General features: G+C 37.7%; 1 protein-coding gene and 1 long non-coding RNA gene across 10 annotated transcripts in view; one reads left to right on the top strand and one right to left on the bottom strand.

Annotated features, from left to right (window-relative positions):
- The window catches only part of SYT1 (synaptotagmin 1), a 615,410-nt gene that overhangs the window by 385,649 nt on the left and 209,493 nt on the right, over positions 1–20,268 (top strand). For all 5 annotated transcript variants that reach the window (XM_086398826.1, XM_086398831.1, XM_086398827.1 and 2 more), the window contains one exon: positions 2,133–2,315. In XM_086398826.1, the coding sequence (XP_086254952.1) occupies positions 2,150–2,315 (166 nt within the window). In that variant the 5' untranslated portion in view covers positions 2,133–2,149. The remainder of the gene's footprint in view (positions 1–2,132; positions 2,316–20,268) is intronic.
- The window catches only part of LOC147371304 (uncharacterized), a 213,901-nt gene that overhangs the window by 34,805 nt on the left and 158,828 nt on the right, over positions 1–20,268 (bottom strand). The gene's annotated exons all lie outside the window — the stretch shown is intronic.

Below are 20,268 nucleotides of genomic sequence, written 5' to 3' on the forward strand. Positions count from 1 at the left end.
TTAGCGATCCCATGGACTGCAGCCTACCAGGCTCCTCTGTCCATGGATTTTCCAGGCAAGAGTACTGGAGTGGGGTGCCATTGCCTTCTCCATGGGAGTAGTGTAGGAACTCTGATTTCCTATATCTAAACCACTTATCAAATCCTCAGTAATTGTTGGCTTTTTTTTTTTTTATCAAGAGTTGAGTAGAACATAAATTTTTTTTTCTGAATAAACAAACAAGGCCACATGCACCAAAGTATATGAGAATATGAAGTCATCACAGTAGTCAGGAGTGAATAACTGGCTACTTTTTACATCAGCAAAATGATGCTTCTTCATAAGCATCTTATTTCCATAAATATGGATTTTCAAGAGCAACGTAACTATCTTAGTTTTGTTATTTACAGACAATATCTCTCAGAATATAAAATAATAAAAATAAATTCAGTAATTAGTCTTTGTTAGTGTATAAGATCCTTAACTGCCCATTTTATCTTTATAACTTGCAAAAGACTTTTTTAATTTCTCATGGTATACTTTAACTAAAAAGAAATATTGCCTGTATATTTCTTGCATAATCTTTTCTTGATTTTTTTTTAATCAGAAAAAGTTGGGATAATATCATTGGTTACTAATTTACAAGTTTATAAATATTACCTTTTGTAACAAAACACCTTCCAGGTATACCTTATGTCTGAAAAGGATCTTTTTTGCAAATTACAGAAACATTCATTTACTTCCTTAGCAGCAATAGCAAAAAATACTGAATAAACTTTCAGGTCATTTTGTACATGTTGACTCTCTTTAACATGCATTATTTTTCCTATTGTCTTTTGGACCATTCAACTTACATATAGAAATGTTTTACATTCCAGAATAAACTGGGGAAATATGAAAATATTTAGTAATCCAAGAGAAAGAATCCAAGTATCTGTGTGCACAAAAGCTGTGAACAAGTGTGTAGCCAGTTAGAGGGATCAGCTGAACATCAGGCTCATCCCAGGAATGACATTCCACTTTCAGAACATGACAGAAATTGAGCTGAAACAGATACTATACCTTTAATTTAATGATGACACTGTTGTACTTCGTTATTTTATTTAGCACAATCATTTCCTTTAAATCCCACAATAAACCATAATTCCTCAAATATCCTCAACTACCCTATGGAGACAAGTAATGATGCATATCACATCTGGTGATTCTCACACTAGAGGAACAAATCCATTTTTTAATACATACAAATATTTCATGCATATGTGTGCATTTGTGTGTGTATGTAATTGAAGTCTTGCTGAGTCACATGAAATGTGAAAGCTAAGGTATCATCAGTATCAACAGTTTCATCTAGGTAAACATTTAAAGTAATCGAATAAATTTAATAAAATAGTTCAATAATATAATCAAGCCAAATAAACTAAAATAATTAGACAAGTCATATTTTATCATCAGTGCTTTGATAAATATAGTCAATCATGTCACATTTATAGTGGTTTCAAAAATTCACCCAGCAAGACAGGTGAATTACTGGTCACAGTATTATCTATGGTAAATGTCAAAAAAAAAAAAAAAAAAAAAACTGGGAGGAAAGCATACTATCAATAAATGAGACTCAAAAATTAATTTCTATATAACATTCAGGAATCTTGGAGTATCAATATTACAATAGTATTCTTTACAAACATTTTTAAATTGACTAACATTTTGAATGTATGCTATCATTTATCAGCAGTTTTAATATAAATATTTCATCTCATCTTTCCTTGTAAAACACATAAAATGTGTAGAGTACAGAGCATGTATGTTGTCAATATTTTTTTCATGTGCATTTCAGTAAGACATGGGTTAGAGAGTTAAATCTACACAGCAAATAATTGCCTGCATAAGTAACTTAAGAGATTTGACAGTTTCATTCTATTGTTAGGAGGGAATGCTTTCAATAACTATGTATGGCCTTCCCTTCTGGGGAAGAACCTTCTCTGTGGCTCTATAAATATTTCATGAGCCAACATAAAGTAATATGCTAATGACGTGCTATTTACCCAGTGAGCAGGTGTGCCCTCTCCTGTCTTTTCATCTCTAGAATAGCTCTCACCCAGGTCAGGCAAGCCATTCTGAATTGTGCTTTTTTTGCTTCCCTCCCCTCACAGTCTCAGCTGAACCCACGATGGTGAGTGAGAGCCATCACGAGGCGCTGGCAGCCCCGCCGGTCACCACTGTGGCGACGGTCCTGCCACACAACGCCACAGAGCCAGCCAGTCCCGGGGAAGGGAAGGAGGATGCCTTCTCCAAGCTGAAGGAGAAGTTTATGAATGAGTTGCATAAAATTCCATGTGAGTATTACATATTGTTCCTCATGTAAAAATATATGGTTGAGAATCAATTTACCCATTAGAAGCGAAAAGCAGTATTCTTCTTAACATAAGCGGAACTTTGATTTTTTTTTTATTGTTAGAATGGTAGTATTTCAAAAATAAAAAGGTATAGTCTTGAAAATGGAGTATTCTAAAGTATTTAAATATACTTAATAAATGAAAATCCATCTTGTGTTTAATGTAGGTGGGTTCTTTTTGTCTTCTTCAATGTCTCTCTCTCTCCAGAAAATATTAATGTTTATGGGTTGTGCTGTATTTTACATCTTTATTTATGAAATTATTCCATTGTAAAGATTATTCCTAAACAATAGCAAAAACATACGTTCCCATTATTACAAGTTTAGTTTTCTTTCACTCATATGTTAATGTTTCAAAAATGTTTGCACAATTTTTAACATATTCTTTGCAGTCATCTGGAAAGAAACCATAAACTGAACCTAAGTTTGAGTGTGTGTAGCACTAAGTCCAATCAATGGCATTTTTAACATATTCTTTGCGGTCATCTGGAAAGAAACCATAAACTGAACCTAAGTTTGAGTGTGTGTAGCACTAAGTCCAATCAATGGCATTTAATTTAAATCTTAAATTTCAGGTTGGTCTTTTCTATTCAAATGTAAACATTTACTATACGACAGTTATCTGGGCTTCCCTGGTGGCCCAGACAGTAAAGACTGCACCTACAACGCAGGAGACCTGGGTTTGATCCCAGGGTCAGGAAGACCCCTGGAGAAGGGAATGTCAACCCACTCCAGTATTCTTGCCTGGGAAATCCCACGGACAGAGGAGCCTGGCAGGCTACAGCCCAAGGGTTGCAAAGAGTTGGACATGACTGAGTGGCTAAGCACACAGATACTTATCTAGTGTCTAATGGGAAACAGATTTTGGCCCTCACAAAAGAAATAATCAATAAGGAGGGAAATGTATACGGTCCATCATGGAATAATAAATAATATATGGAAAACAGGAGAGTAAAGTGGGAAAGGCAAAGGGGTAGAGGGTAGAAGGTTATTATTTGCTTGGATGATCTGAGCTGATTTCCTTTGTAAGGAAACCTGGAGGAGAAAGTTCTAAAACCTGTGAAATACAAGGCCCCTTAGGCAAGAATCCACCTGGAACAGAAAGGAACTCAGTGCGCCTTTGGTAGAATAAAGCAAAGTAGGCAATGGCAGAAGGCAAACCTGAGGCTCCAAGATGTGGAGCCTTGTGAATTGTTCTGAGGAAACTGGATTTTACTCTGAGTGAAATAAAATGCCTTTGGAACATTTTGAGCAGAGGTATCCCATGATCTGAAGTAGGCTTTTCTTAAAAAAATCAGGCAGCCTGAATGGGAGGGGAGTTTGAAAGAGAATGGACACGTGTATATGTATAGCTGAGTCCCTTTGCTGTCCACCAGAAACTATTAATATCACAAAACTGTTAATCAGCTATACTCCAATATAAAATAAAAAGCTTAAAAATAAATAAAAATTTAAAATTCACTCTTGCTATTGTGTTGAAAGTATGCTTAGGGGGACAAGGAGAAAGAATAAAACAGGTTGTTGCAATAATCTAGATGAGAGATTTACAAAATTCATAAGAGAAAGATTCTATAAGGACACTGAATTAAACTGCAAGGAATCTTCTCCTCCTTGGAACTAACAACTTGTTGATCTGTTCGCCCACTTTTAATGAATTCAGATACATCTGGAAGATACTCTTAGCACAGTTGTCAGTAATTTCCATTCTCAGCATGAAGATTCATAACCTATGGAAGGTAGAGACAGTCCAGTAGAGCGAGCCCTAAAGGGGAAACACAGGCTCTCTCGGGTTCTCTTCCTTTCTGTGCTGCTGAGCTAATGGATTGATTCAGCTAACTTTTGATATGACTTTGAAGTCACAACTTCAGGGCAAAAACTAAATGCATCTATCACGAGGGCAAACTCTCACTTGGCCATTTTATCAAAACGCTTGCTTTAAAAGAAATGTGTTAGAGGGAAGCAGAGAAAGCAATGACTAACACCAAATCAAATGTGTATTCTGCCTTGTCTTCAGCATCATTTCCTTCTCTGAAGGGGTAAACAATATGAGAGGCAATGGCAGCGTTGACAACAGTGGGATTTCATGTTCCCCATTAAATAGCCATTCTCTCACTTTCTTTAGGCTTTCCCAACCATGCTTTCAAAATTATAATCCATTCACCCCATCCCAACTCCATCAGCATTTCCTGTCCTCTGTCCCTTGCTTTATTTCTCACTGGATTACTTAGCACCATCTGAAATGCTGTGTATTTTATTACTGGTTTTTAAATTGTTCTGGCTCCCTTCAAAATTAGGTAACCTGTATGAAGGGAAAATTCTGGGTCTGTTTTATGCATAGTTTCACCCTGGTGATCCTTAATATATATAGGGCACTCAGTTTCTATTTGTCAAGTGAATGAATGAATCAATCAATGTTGACTTGGCTTACATGCTGAACCTCCACTCTTAGATTTTGAGTCCTTAAAAGGCTGAAAATTTAAAGCATCTGAAAAAATTTTAAGGTGAAAAACAAGGTCCTCCCGTATGGCACAGGGAACTATATTCAATACCCTGTAATAAACCATAATGGAAAGGAATATGAAAAAGAGTGTATACATATGTGTTACTGAATCACTTTGCTGTGCTATAGATATAAACACATTATAAATCAAGTATAGTAAATTTTTAAAATTTGATTTCTAACACCAAAGAAAGCATCATTTCAATGCTTGACTGTGTCATTCACATTGAAAAAATAGGTTTTCTCCATATTTATAGTGATAACTTTATCTTTTAGCCTTTCCCACTGAGCGCCATCTGTACTTTATATTTTCCTCCCTGTTCATCAACAGGAAAAGAATCAACATGGGAAAATATCTGTGCAACTCTCCCTTTTTCTTTCTCTTGGCTAATCTTATTTCATTCCTTCCTCCCAAGCCACTATCGCATTCCTGTATTTCTTTCTTGGGCACTGGAAATCAGATCAGGTCATCAGTCTTTCTCTGTGGAGATTTACTTTTGACCAGCAACCTAAAATAGTAGAAGGTCAGAGAATCTAGGTAACATCTCTTAGAAATATGATGCTGCTAGCTCTCTCCTTGATTTTTTTAATGGGGAAAAAACAACTGAAATACCTAAAATTTTAAATGGTTTGGCAAATAACTAGAAAAACTAAATCATAAATACAGCCACACAGGTTTATGATAAATGTGCAACTGCGTATTTTACACTTTCATTTTAATCCATCACAATTTTTACTGCCTGTGTAATTGAAATTTCTAATGGGATTTATACACAGGAGCAACACTCCACAGAAATGAATCATATTCCCTAAATCCAATTCCTTTAGGAGCATATGTTACATAAAGGTTATCACTTTTGACTTGGCATAATATGGTGTGATGCTAATGACAGGTAACAAATTAGAATATTAATTGATTTCTGTCTCTGAACTAAATCTTGGTTATCTGGCAGATGTGTTTTTTTGCAAAATTGATAGCAAACAGCTTTAGTCTGTCACTTGAAATTCCCACTTGAGAGAAGAGAGGTGTCACAATGGCAAGGAGTGTGTATGTCATTAGTTGGGTAATCTGCAGAGTCCAGCACGGAGCATATTCAAACAAAACTGCTTGATGATATCATCCATAATACCAAGGGGTTTCAAATTTAAAAAAGGAAAAGGAAATGGTAAATTCTGAGCATTTTTATCTTTCCATTCATTCTGCATACTGTTATCTAAATGAAGCAGACAAGGTTTTGCAGAATGCTTCTTTATTTTGCAACTTTGATTTTAATATGACTAAGGCCATGGTTGGCTTGTAAAGCATGAACTCATGTCATCCAAATAGCTGTGATTAAGGTTTTGATATTCATGAGCTTCTTGAAGTCAAGTGCACCTTTCCTGAAGTACAGCAGAAAACCAAATAGCCAAAACTTGATTCTGAGTCTAGAATAAGACCAAGTGGGCTGAGGATAGTTATGTAATTCATGTAGAAATACTGTTGGGTGGACAGTTTAACACAGGATTTAGAAACACAAGCTCTGGTTACAGACTGCATGGGTTCAGCTCTTAGCTCTGCCATATTCTGTGTGACCTGGAGAATGTGACTTCAACTTTCTGTGCTTCAGTTTCTTCTGGTATAAAATGGGGATAAAAATAACATCTCCATATAGAGTTGTTGGCTAGAGGCATCGATGCATATGAAGTGCTTAGCAGAGTGTCTGGCACAAAGTAAGCATCCTATAAGTGTTAGCTATTATTAGAGTCAAACTGTCGTTTTTAACGAGTCTATTTCTCTTTTAGAAAAGCCCTCCGTTAAGGTCAGACAGACACCCAAATTGAGAAAATTCCAGAAACTCTGCAGCCAAATATTCAAGCATTACATTCTTCAAACCCATTCCAAGGATGCCTGTTCCAGGAAAGACAAATTCCCTCTTGGTGTTTCCTCTTTACATCATCTCTAATTTTCTTTTCTTTTGTCATTTCATTTTCTTACTCCCTTGTTCCTTTTAGCCTATAGGTGTGCTCAAAGTTCACATATGTGCAAGTGAAATTCTATGCATCGTATGTGCTTCAGAAACGTCAGTTTTCTCTGTATACACGCTAAGCTTTTCTTCTTCCTTTACCTCCTCGGTCACCCACCGTTTTCTCTTCCTCCTTCATATCTACATCAAACTGAGTGGAAAACACAACCTAAACCCTGACGTCTATTTCTTCAACTCCCACTAACAACTCAGCTCCTTCCACTCTGATTTCCATCCATCAAGTACAGGCAAAATGGTCACCAGGTACTTCTTTTTGCACAGTTACGAGGGTGACTTTCAACCTTCATTTGGTCAGATATATCTGCATCATTATGATGATCAGCAGTCATGATCTGAAAAATCTTGATTTCCTAAGAATATAATCTCATTTCCTCATCTTCCTTCCTTCCCTCCCTATTCTCTTTCATTGACTGGTCCTCCCTTTTCATTGTCTTTCCTACCCTTTAGTGGTAGAGGTCACAGTTTACAGGCTTCCATTTTTAATCCTGTTCCAGTCTTATTCTACATGCTCTCCCTGGGCCATCTCATTCCCTAGCTATTCAGGAAAGAAATCTCACTATTATCCTTGTCTCCCTGATCTATTGCAACTCCAGTTCCATACCTGCATTCATTTAAGTCCTGTTAAATCTCCTTTAAAAGACTGCTTCAAATCAGTTGGCAATTTGCTTTTCTCTCTTCCTGTATTCCCTTTGACCATTAACCCTGACACATTTTTTAAATTGCTCAAGAACCTGTTCAAATGTTACCATTTGGACAAGAAGTTCTCTCATTTCCAAAACAGAATTGAGTCATCCTGCAAGCTTTCAAAGCTCTTCATCTAAACTGCTCAGAGGCAGGTACAGTTTCTTACACACATTCGTATCCCGCATACTCTGAAAGTATCTGCCACCATGCAAGAAACAACAGTATAGGTTATTACAATATTATAGATATTAACATTACACCAAATACTGTGATTCTCATGCCATGCTTGGAGAAACTAAGATCTAGAAAGCAATCGTTTTCAAACCTTTTAGCCAAGGATCCTTTTGTTCAAATGAAATATTGTACAGAAACCTATGGACAGCAAGGCAGAGCTGCCTTGGTGAGTTAAAGATATCTTTCTCACTCACCCTCCCAAGATATACCAGCCAACTACAAAGACACCCGACTGTATGAAACACGGTTTGACGACAGTGAGTTGAACAAATAGTGAGTGTATCAATGTTATTCCTCACAGCAATCACCAGTGGAACTCCGCAACCAGTAGTGGTAAAACTGGTTAAATATGTTACAAGCTAAGGAAAAATGCAGTCCAGTACTTTTTTCCCTCATGGGGCTGTAGAATGAACATAATGTTATTGCCATCTATTAGTGTCAAGAATACAGTGTTAATTCAAGAAGATGTTTTCAAGAAACATAAGAGGAGAACCCTTAGTAGCATGGGAAGAACAATAATTATTGTAACAATTGCCAGTGTTCACTGAGCACTTTGCAGGGAAGCGTGGGCTGTGCATTCTGTGAAATCGACCTCCATTCTGCCCTATAAAATCTCTACTAGGAGAGAATAATTATTATCCCTCTTTTGTGGATAAGAAATCTGAAGCCTAGTAAGCCACACATGGTGGAGGTTGTAGATCAGGCTGTGTCAGGAGAAAGCTCTGCACTTTTGTGATTATGCCTTCACAGAATATCACAAAGACTGTAATCACCTCCACTATTATTTATCTCAACTGACTAGAAACTCTTAGGACTCTATGTGCCTATTCAGAGGCACTGGTTGATATCTGATGTTCATCTTTGTTATTCATCTTAATGACTAAATAATTGGAAAACAAGTTTAATACTAACTGAGTTTCCCCTTGGAGAAAGAAATGGCGGCCCACTCCAGTATGCTCACCTAGAGAATCCCATAGACAGGAGCCTGGCGGGCTACGGTCCATGGGGTCGCAAAGAGTTGGACACAACTGAGCGACTAACACTAACCCTTGGCCTTAAAGACAAGTGTTTATTCACTTTATATTTCTGCATTTCTTTTATTGGACTCACTCAGATAGTAATAGATTATTCCCATGACAATCTATCAAAGTACTAAGAGTTAGAGTCTGCTGCATTGTGGAAATTAATTTCTCAGCTATCATCCGCTGACTCAACTTCAGCTCTCATCTGTTGACTCAGTTCTTCTCACACTTGAGAGAAGTACTGGCTAAGATGTTAAGTGAAATTATTCATTGTTAGCCTCTATTGAATTGAAATATCTATGAGAATTACAACGCAGATGAGGGTTGTTTTCAGTGCTTTGCAGTATGGAGTGACTCCATCAGTGCATGCTGAAGGGATGTGTGTGGGACAAGGACACTTGGAGACAAGGGTGGTATTTCATCACAGCACGATGTTCATGCTTTCATGCTGATGCACAATCAACATTTTGATTTAGTTATATCATTTCTCAAGTTTAACTCTGACTCAGAATACCTGAAGTGAATATGTGTGTGTATTTATATAGAGAGTGTGTCAATACAGTATGTGTATATGTGTGTGTGTGTAAATGGTTACCGTGGAAAAACAGTTCAAGTCAGTTTGGTTCTTAATAGAGTTGACACTGCCCTCTACAGGCTGTTGTGAATATTTGTTGGGCCGTTTTTAGTGTGCTGAAAAATGGGCATGCGGGGCAGCTGCTTGTATTTACAGGCCCTGGGCCAAGAACATAAACATCTTCCGACATGTGAGACAGTATCACACAATTAAAAACTCTCCCAATTCCGCACATATTTCACAGTCTCCCTGGGATATGCATAAGAAAGGAACCCCTGTTTATAATGATTTGAACCTGGAACAACTTGACACAACGCGAAAGTGTTTTTGCAAGGCTCTGATACAAGCTGACTATTCTAGCTCTTATTCTGATGTTTGCCTCTGAACTTTCTTTTGCTCCTGACTTTTTGCAAAATTTCTGTCTTATTTCTCCAAATACAAATATCCCTTTTAGCAACTGTAAACATTTGATCACTTCATTGGGACACAAGTAAAGTTTTGAAGTTCTGAAGATTTTTACAATGAAATGTGACTTATACAAATTATTATTTCTCCTGTATTATAGTTAGCACATTGTATTGATTTGTAAAGTTTATGTAGATATGTTGTAGCATCTATTATTTATACTATGAGTAAAAGGATTATTATAAAATAATTGCTTTAATACTGATTTTAAAGAGCAAGTATGTAATCTGACTACCAACATCCTATATTCAATATAGAAACCTAACAAAATTATATGCTACTGATGCTGTATTTCAGGAAGGTTGTTTAAATGTGTCCTTGAATTTTGTTTCCCTCTTGGAAGCCTATTATGCAGAAAATTCCCCCAAGAAATGCATGCCTTTAAAATGAACTAGTGCTGTGAGATTTTATAAGCTTCCTAAGTATAGGTAATACAGAGTAACACTAAGCACATTAAGCCACCAAGTGAATTAAGATCTCAGCGAAGTTTCTAGACCTGATTTAGCTACATTCCATTAGCATTTCAAAGATATTAAGTAAACACACCTAAGGAAAATAAGGGAAGTGAACAATACTTTGGACATATATTAATAATAGCTCAGGAGTCACCTTGCTGAAATACTGTACAAATAGGCAGATAAATGTTTAAAATTATTTTTAAATACATTTCTCACCACATGGCAGTTGCATGTCAAAATACAGGCTGTGTTTTCACTCAGGGAAGTCTGACTACAAATGCAAATCTATAAAACAGCAAAACGAATGAAGCTGAGAGACTGCTGTTTTCTCCTCACCCTAATGACGAGGTAGATCTTTAATCGCGCTGCTAACCTGTCAGGTTTGTGCTGGTTTCCAATAAATTAGATAAAGAATTTAGAAGCAGAAACCAGAGGGAAGTCATGTGGTGTGCCATCATCTTTTTAGCACTCAGCTTTATTTTTCTTTGTTTTGATTTTCATTCCTGAGAATATTATCATAAAAGGTCTGAACTTGTTATCATCTGAGTCCACATGCCTCCCCAGTCTGCCTTTTAAGTGAACTTAGATAACTTAGAAATAAAGATGAAGACAACAGTGGCCCTTTTAAACATTTCCTCACCAAGCAACACTTTCACTGAAACCACTGTCCCGGAGGAGTCTCAAAATCACTTCAACCCTCTGCCTTTTCAAGCCTTTTACATACAAACAAGTTTGTTTGTTTGTTTTTTAATCCACAGTAAGCTACAAATAATTGAAATATGTTTGACTAATAATTATGCCATTTATGGAAAGGAGTGTGCACCTGTCCAAAGAAACTCAGAAAAGAGCCAGGATCTCAGGGTATGAGAGCCTTAATTTATGGAGTTACATGATTTGATGCCTTGAAAATAAAACTTTATGACAATAATTTTCTTTTATAAGGATTTGGATCAGATTCTTTAAAATCACTAAACTACTGCAATAGATTAAAAACACTGCTATTAAATAAATATTACCCCCTAAATACTTCTGTACACTTCAGTAGCCTGAAGTTTTAAGGCTTTGACCATAATTCTGAGTTAGTCCCTCAGAGACTCTGGCCCAATATTAGTTGTTTTTGTTCAGTCACTGAGTTGTGTCTGACTCTTTATGACCCCCATAGACTACAGCACGCCAGGCGTCCCTGTCCTTCACTATCTTCCAGAGTTTGCTCAAACCCGTGTCCATTGAGTAGGTGATGCCATGCAACCATCTCATCCTCTGTCATCCCCTTCTCCTCCTGCCCTCAATTTTCCCAGCATCAGGGTCTTTTCCAATGAGTCAGTTCTTCGCATCAGGTGGCCAAAGTATTGGAATGTAACCTGCTTTAGTGGAATATTGTTTGCTATAATAAAAGGCCAGAGTGTGAGCTCTGGAGTTGGTCTGCCTGGGGTTAAAGTCCCAATTCTGCTGTTACTACTATGCCACCTTGAGCAAATCATTTAATCTCTCTGTAAAATGAGGATAATCAGAGTACTTACTTCTGGGAAGTTGTCTGGATATAGTATGGGACAGATTCAAAATTCATAAGCTTCTAATGTTTATTTTATATAACTCCCACTATGTTCTAGGCTGGTATTCCATGCTTAGGAACTAAATAAAGCATATCATTTGAACTTGTTTTGGGCCTCAATAGCATTACAGACTCAGAATTTTTCTACCAGTTGTTATTGTTCAGTCACCCAGTCGTGTCTGACTCTGAGACCCCATAGACTGCAGCACACCAGGCTTCCACGTCCCTCACCGTCTCCTAAAGTTTGCCCAAAGTCATGTCCATTGCCTCGGTGATGCCATCCAGCCATCTCATCCTCTGACACTCTCTTCCCCTTCTGCCCTCAATCTTTCCCTCATCAGGGACTTTTCCAATGAGTCAGATGACCAAAATACTGGAGCTTCAGCTTCAGCATAAGTCTTCCAAGGAGTATTCAGGGTTGATTTCTCTTGAGATTCACTGATTTGATCTCCTTTTCTACCAGAAGGACGTCTAAATTAAAGTGTCCTAGCAAGACATGGACAGCATTGTAAGATATGATATTGTTTTTGCCTCATCATTCCAGCCTCATCTCCACTTATTCACTCTCACAGTTTGTTTTGGCAATACAGAGACCCTTGGAGTTACAGAATTTATTATCCACATCGTCGCATAAGTCTAGGTCTTTGCCCAAACTCACTCCTCTACCGGAAATGGCTTGGTGGCCCCTGCTGTTCTAGCTGGACTATTTCTAGTTATGCTTCAGAACCCTATTCTTTTTTCAAGGTCTTCCTGTCCTCACGCTCCCCACCCCATGATGTACTATTCATCAGCAATTCTCCCCCTGTGATAGGTCTGTGCTTTACATATGTTTATAATTTTTGCTTCCTGTTTGCTTATCTGTTTTCTTTCCTAATACCAACCTCTCTCAATACCAACCAATCTACATGACATCAAAACACTGTCTTTTCATCTTCTCAACCCCAGCAAAACTTGGCTCATAGTAGGTAAAATTATTATTCTCTTTTAGCTCAAAAGACTCTAGGTAATTATATTAACAAGAAAAGGACTTCCAGTCATAGATACAGAGGACAAACTGGCAGAGCCCAGAGACAGGAAATCAGTCAAACCATGACTGACTAATGGGGAAGTAAGTTACAGCATGGTGACTGTAGTTAATAATACTGTACTGCATATTTGAAAGTTGCTAAGAGATTAGATATTAAAAGTACTCATCACGAGAAAAAAAATTGTAACTGCATATATGATGAATGTTAATTAGATTTGTTGGGGGTGATCATTTCATAACATACACACGTACTGAATCATTATGTTATACACTTGAAACAAATACAATCTTATATGTCAATTATATCTCTATTAAAACAGAAATGGACTTCCGAAGGGGTAATTACAGAAAGGTGTAATAATAACAATAGTAACATTCAAGGTTAAATTCAACGTTACATTGAACTAAAGATCGCCGACCCTCCAGAGCTCTTTTACTTTACTCAGCCTTTCATCTGCTTTCTTTCTTCCTTGTCTGCATTATATTAAAATGTTAGGAACTAATCAATTCTCTTTGGCCAGTCTGATTCAGCTCTGCGACACAAATAGCCACTGAACTGGTCCTCAGAGTACACGGTTCTCCCTACAAACATTTTTGTTCAAGTGGAGACCTGGGATTTAATACTAGTTTCATCTTTCAGTTTTAAAAATAACGTATTGTATTGCAATGCCCAGGAAACAAGATGAGCTCACATCTTTTAACGATTGCCAGGCTACACAGCCCAGTTTCCAGCGCATTCACTGAGAGCCCAAAGATGCCGGCAAATGTGTTACAGCAGCTTTTCCCGCAGTGGGTACTTCTGTGAGGTTCTCACTGGGGAGGAGCTGTTTACAGGACACTCTGAGTCTCCCTGTTTCACTTATCAGCCACACAGAGCACAGCCTTCTGGTCCTGCAGGGGCTATAGTTGTCGATGACGCCACGCTGTGGATACCATTTGAAGTGGTGCTTCAGAATGGCCCTGCCAACCTTCTTTTGCCCACACTGACTGGAACTCTTCCATGTCGCCTCAGCTTTCCACAGCGGCTGTCATCCATCCACCTTTCTTTTCCAGACCTGCTAATGTGGCTCTAGCGATGTGATTTACCTGGCTGTCTTCCAGGTCCTCATCAGTAGAGAGTCTGTTTTGCTATTTTGCATTCTGTAGCCTTCAACTCTAGCACCGATGCTGCTGATATGAAAGCTCAGGTACTTCCATAAGAGTTCGAGTTTAATGATCTGTCTAAAAGCTGAGCACCAAGTGATTTACTAGTGCTTCAAGTACTCGAACACAGTTTCCCAAAGTCAGTTCTGCTGTTTTTATCCTCCACTGGAGCTCGATGCAGCTTTGCCTCTCTCTGGACTTCCTGACTTGGCCGTTCATTAAGTCAGGGACAGTGGACCTTTCATACAGGCACCCAGCGTCATGTACCTTCCCCTTACTCTTCTCTCTTGCTTCCTGAGACTTTAATCATCTTTCTGAGTGTTCTTATTCCCTCTGCCTCCTTTAGTCACTAACAGATACTTTCCCATGATCTGCCTTTGGCATTCATCTACCTCTATGATTTCTTCATAATTTTAGGAATTCCAATACTCTTTATTTAAATCACACTCTAAACTCAATTCCAAGTCTTAATGTCTTTACTGAGCTCCTGCATTTTGCTAAATTCACTTTACTAAGGAATGGTTTATTTACAATAAGGTGCACCCATTGCAAATGTACATTTTGACAAGTATATGAAATGTAATCACCCCTCCAAACAATGCCTCCAAGTCCCTTTCTAGCAATTCCTGCCCTGGTTCTAGGTGATAATTGATCTGCTTTCTGTCACCATAAATTCATATTGACTATTCAAAAATTTCATAAAAATGGAACAATTCACTGTGTAGTCTCTTGCATCTGGCTTCTTTCACTGAATCCAATGTTTTTAGTATTCATCCATGTTCTTTTATATATAAGTAATCCATTCCTTTTTATTGCTCAGCATTCCATTCTATAGTCGACAGTCTGTTGTTGATTAATGAAAATATAGGTTTTTTCAACTTGGAACTCTTAAGAATAAAGCTGCTGAAAATATTCTTGTGTAAGTCCTTGAGTTTATACATGTTTATGTTTTGCTTATGTTTTCTTTTGGTGGCTCAGACGGTAAAGAATCTGCCTGCAGTACAAGAGACCCGGATTTGATCCTTGGGTTAGGAAAATCCCCTGGAGAAGGGAATGGTTACCCAATCCACTATTCTTGCTTGGAGAATTCCATGGACAGAGGAGCACCCATGGGGTCTCAAAAAGTTGCATATGACTGAGCAACTAACACTTTTACTTTTACTATATTTCCTCTTGGGGAGTACCTATCTGAGGAACTGCTGAGTAGTAATGTAATATTTGTTTTCTTTGTATAAAAAATATTGTCAAACTTTTCCTAAAAATGACCGTGGTATTTATATCCTACCGGTGATGTATAAAAGTTCTAGTTGCTCTGTGCCCTTGCTAACACTTGGAATTGTTAGACTTTCTAGCCATTTGTAGTACAGGTATTGTGTATGTCATTGTAATTGTAATGTGCATTTCCATGGTAACTCAAAACAGATTGTAGATCTAAACAAAAAATTAAAAAAAGAAAACTCCTAGAAGAAAATGTAGTGGGTAATTCAATGTTCTTGATTTTTCCCAGCTTTATTGAAATATAATTGATAACATAACATTGTATACGATTAAACTATACAGGAGACAGGGATCAAGACCATCCCCAAGAAAAAGAAATGCAAAAAAGCAAAATGGCTGTCTGGGGAGGCCTTACAAACAGCTATGAAATGAAGAAAAGCAAAAAGCAAAGAAGAAAAAGAAAAATATGCCCATTTGAATGCAAACTTCCAAAGAATAGCAAGGAGAGATAAGAAAGCCTTCCTCAGTGATCAATGCAAAGAAATAGAAGAAAACAACAGAATGGGAAAGACTAGAGATCTCTTCCAGAAAATTAGAGATACCAAGGGAACATTTCATGCAAAGATGGGCACATTAAGGACAGAAATGATAGGGACCTAACAGAAGCAGAAGATATTAAGAAGAGGTGGCAAGAATACAAAGAAGAACTATACAAAAAAGATCTTCATGACCCAGATAATCATGATGGTGCAATCACTCACCTAGAGCCAGACATCCTGGAATGTGAAGTCAAGTGGGGCCTTAGAAAGCATCACTACGAACAAAGCTAGTGGAGGTGATGGAATTCCAGCTGAGCTACTTCAAATCCTGAAAGATGATGCTGTGAAAGTGCTGCACTCAATATGCCAGCAAATTTGGAAAACTCAGCAATTGACACAGGACTGGAAAAGGTTAGTTTTCATACCAATTTCAAAGAAAGGCAATGCCAAAGAATGCTCAAACTACCACACAATTGCACTCATCTCACACGCTAGCAAAGTAGTGCTTAAAATTCTCAAAGCCAGGCTTCAGCAGTATGTAAACTGTGAACTTCCATATGTTCAAGCTGGTTTTAGAAAAGGCAGAGGAATCAGAGATCAAATTGCCAACATCCATTGGATCATCAAAAAGGCAAGAGAGTTCCAGAAAAACATCTATTTCTGCTTTATTGACTATGCCAAAGCCTTTGACTGTGTGAATCACAACAAACTGGAAAATTCTTCAAGAGATGGGAATACCAGACCACCAGACCTGCCTCTTGAGAAACCTGTATGCAGGTCAGAAAGTAACAGTTAGAACTGGACATGGGACAGCAGACTGGTTCCAAATAGGAAAAGAAGGCTGTATATTGTCACCCTACTTATTTAACTTCTATGCAGAGTACATCATGAGAAACGCTGGGCTGGATGAAGCACAAGCTGGAATCAAGATTGCCAGGAGAAATATCAATAACCTCAGATATGCAGATGACAAACCCCTATGGCAGAAAGGGAAGAAGAACTAAAGAGCCTCTTGATGCAAGTGAGAGGAGAGTGAAAAAGTTGGCTTAAAGCTCAACATTCAGAAAATGAAGATCATGGCATCTGGTCCCATCACTTCATGGCAAATAGATGGGGAACCAGTGGAAACAGTGTCAGACTTTATTTTTCTGGGCTCCAAAATCACTGCAGATGGTGATTGCAGCTATGAAGACACTTGCTCCTTGGAAGAAAAGTTATGACCAACCTAGACAGCATATTAAAAAGCAGAGACATTACTTTGCCAACAAAGGTCCGTCTAGTCAAGGCTGTGGTTTTTTCAGTGGTCATGTATGGATGTGAGATTTGGACTATAAAGAAAGCTGAGCGCCAAAGAATTGATGCTTTTGAACTGTCATGTTGGAGAAGACTCTTGAGAGTCTCTTGGACTTCAAGAGACTTCAAGAGATCCAACCAGTCCATCCTGAAGGAAATCAGTCCTGAATATTCATTGGGAGGACTGATGCTTAAGCTGAAACTCCAATAGTTTGGCCACCTGATGTAAGAACTGACTCACTGGAAAAGACTTTGATCCTGGGAAAGATTGAAGGTAGGAGGAGAAGGGGACAACAGAGGATGAGATGATTGGATGGCATCACTGACTCAATGGACATGGGTTTGGGTAGACTCCGGGAGTTGGTGATGGACAAGGAGGCCTGGCGTGCTGCGGTCCATGGGGTTGCAAAGAGTCAGACACGACTGAGCAAATGAACTGACTGACTGACTGAAACTATACAGCATATTGATTTGATACAAAATTATTACCAATTTAGCATTAGCTAATACTTCAATTCCATCATGCAATCACCATTTCTTATTTTAACTGAGAACATTCAAGATCTACTCTTAGCAAATTTCAAGTATGAAATACAATATTTTAACCATAATCACCAGGTTGTACGGTCAATCCTCAGAACTTATTTAGCTGAAAGTTTGTACCCTTTGGTCATTAACTCTCCACTTACCCTACCCAGCAATAGCAGGCTTCAAACGACACCAAAAGCTCAACTATAAAAAGCTGATAAATTAAACTTCTTTCAAAGCAAATACTACTGCTTTTGAAAGGCACCATTAAGAAAATAAAAAATCAAGTCATAGACTGAAAGAGTATCTGCAGTATATATATTTGACAAAGATGTTGTTTGTGGAATATATTTATTTAAAAATTTTTTACAAACCAGTACAAAAATTAGCAAGAGATTTGAACAGATACTTAGTGAAAGAAGATACACATGACCAATAAGCTCATATCAGGATTAATTAATTGATCATTGACATTCAACATTTTTAGCTATTAGGAAAATGCAAATCAAAATTACAATGAATTCCATTCTTAAAAAGCTCTTTTTAAGATCTATTTATCTGAATATGCCATTTGCAATTGACAGTATATCCCAACTAAACTCGCCTTTCCCCTGCTCCAACAAAACACACACACACCACTACCCAGAAGCTAAAAACCATAACATTGTCTTTGAGTCTTCCCATTTTTTGTCTCCATCCTCTAGATAATTAACAAGTCCAATGCTGTCTTCTCTCCTCACCAGTCTCACCACTAATGCTCTATTTGGGTCCTCCATCTGTATTAGAATTACTAGAGCCTCTTAAAAGGCTCCCATAATTATCTTTACCCATTGGCCAATCTGTAGTATATAAATCTTACAGATGATTCCTCCTAGAGCACAGCTCTGAACAGACCAATCCCTTGCTCAGAAACCTTTAATACTTTCCCCCTGGTTTTTGAACTCTGTTATTTGTCATCTAAGACCCTCTGTAGTCTAGCCTCAACCTACTTTTCCAGCCTCAGTTCATCTTCTTTGAACTGCACTGTCCACTGTTCCCCAGAGATATGCCTCCATTTCCTGCCTTTGTACCTCAGTCCGTAGTAGGACTGAGTCAGTCCTACCTCAGTCAGATGTAGGGGATCCTATATCTGAAATGTCATTAACCCTCATCTCTGCATATCCAAGCTTCTATATTCTAAAAGATTAAGGCTCAATTCAAATGCTAGTAATGCTCCTCCTGAATAACCATATTATTCTTTTAATACACTTATCTTCAACTATGTAGTATTATGCTCATATCTTCCTTACTAGATTTTAAGTTCTCAGAAAATAACCTCAGACTTTGATCCATTTTTTCATACTCTAGACTATATACTATGTGCCGAACGAAGGATGGGCAGTAGATAAATATGTGTGGCATGGATGAATTGCTTGGTGGTAGAATACCAAATAGAGTAGTAGTCATTCTTATAATCTAGTAGGAGAGATAAGGTATGCATAGAGACAATAGCAATGTAAGGCAGTAGAAATGTGTAGAAGAGTCATCAAAGATGAGCCTGGAATTGTAATTTGGAATTAGGTTAGAGAGGGCCATCAATATCAGGCTACAGAGTTTAGACTTTATTAAATTGTTAAAGAGGAGCCAGGAACCATTCAAGATATTTAAATATGGAAGTAACATAATTATAGCTTTGTTTTAGGAACATTAATCTGACATTAATGTGTAGGTAGGAGGGAATAAATACAAGGGGAGAGCCTGGAGAGAGGGACCAGGCAGGAAGGAGTCAAGGGAAGGAACAGTAAAGATAATGAAAGCATAAACTGGTGTGGAACAAAAGATACAGGTGTGATAGATTCAGTGAACATGCACTTGACAGGTACAGAACTGGCTCTGAGGGTGTGTAGGGGAAAATGAACATTAATTCCAGAAGACCTGGGTGGTCAATTCATGGTGATGCTCTGTAGGGAACAGAGAATGCAAGGGAAGGCTCAGCATTGGAAATTGAGGTTTGTGGAGTTGACCACATATAAATTTAGGTGTGAAAGCAGACAATTGTCCTAAGTAAGAATGTGTGGGATCAGAGCATGGGGAAGTCAGTGATAAATTCTTAAAATGTAAAAGTCTTGGATGAACAGTGAAATTGATGAAGGGATAAATGAGCTGTCAGAGAGTAGTGGGTAAAGCAGAAGTGTAGAGTGTCACAGAAGCTAAGTAAAAAGTTTCTGATAAACAGTAACCAGTTTGATTCAGAAGAAATGTACAGAGTGTGCTGATTGAATTTAAGGAAAATCAAAATGATGAAAGCATGCAATATACCATTACCATGTTTTCAATATAGTTGGGGAGGGGAGCAGATACCATCGTCATCATTATTACCAATATTTTTGAGAGATTAGTACAGGACCTCACCTATTTATTAAATTATTATTTGACCAATTATTCCTCATAACAATCTTGTTGTATTTATGGTTTTAATTTTATAAAGGGGTAAAGAATCTCAAATATATTAGGCAAAATATATTCTGGTACAGGGCATAATGAAATAAGTATTAAAGAAAGGTACAAGCAAGCGAAGTACAAAGGAAGGAGAACTAGCATGGGAGTAACTGACGGAGTTAGTTAAGAAAGAGGTGCCTTTTGAATTACGCCTT

The sequence above is a fragment of the Bos grunniens genome, chromosome 5 (assembly GCF_055505025.1).
Source record: "Bos grunniens cultivar Pamir isolate PY7600 chromosome 5, Bosgru_T2T1.0, whole genome shotgun sequence".
NCBI classification, from domain to species: Eukaryota; Metazoa; Chordata; class Mammalia; order Artiodactyla; family Bovidae; genus Bos; species Bos grunniens.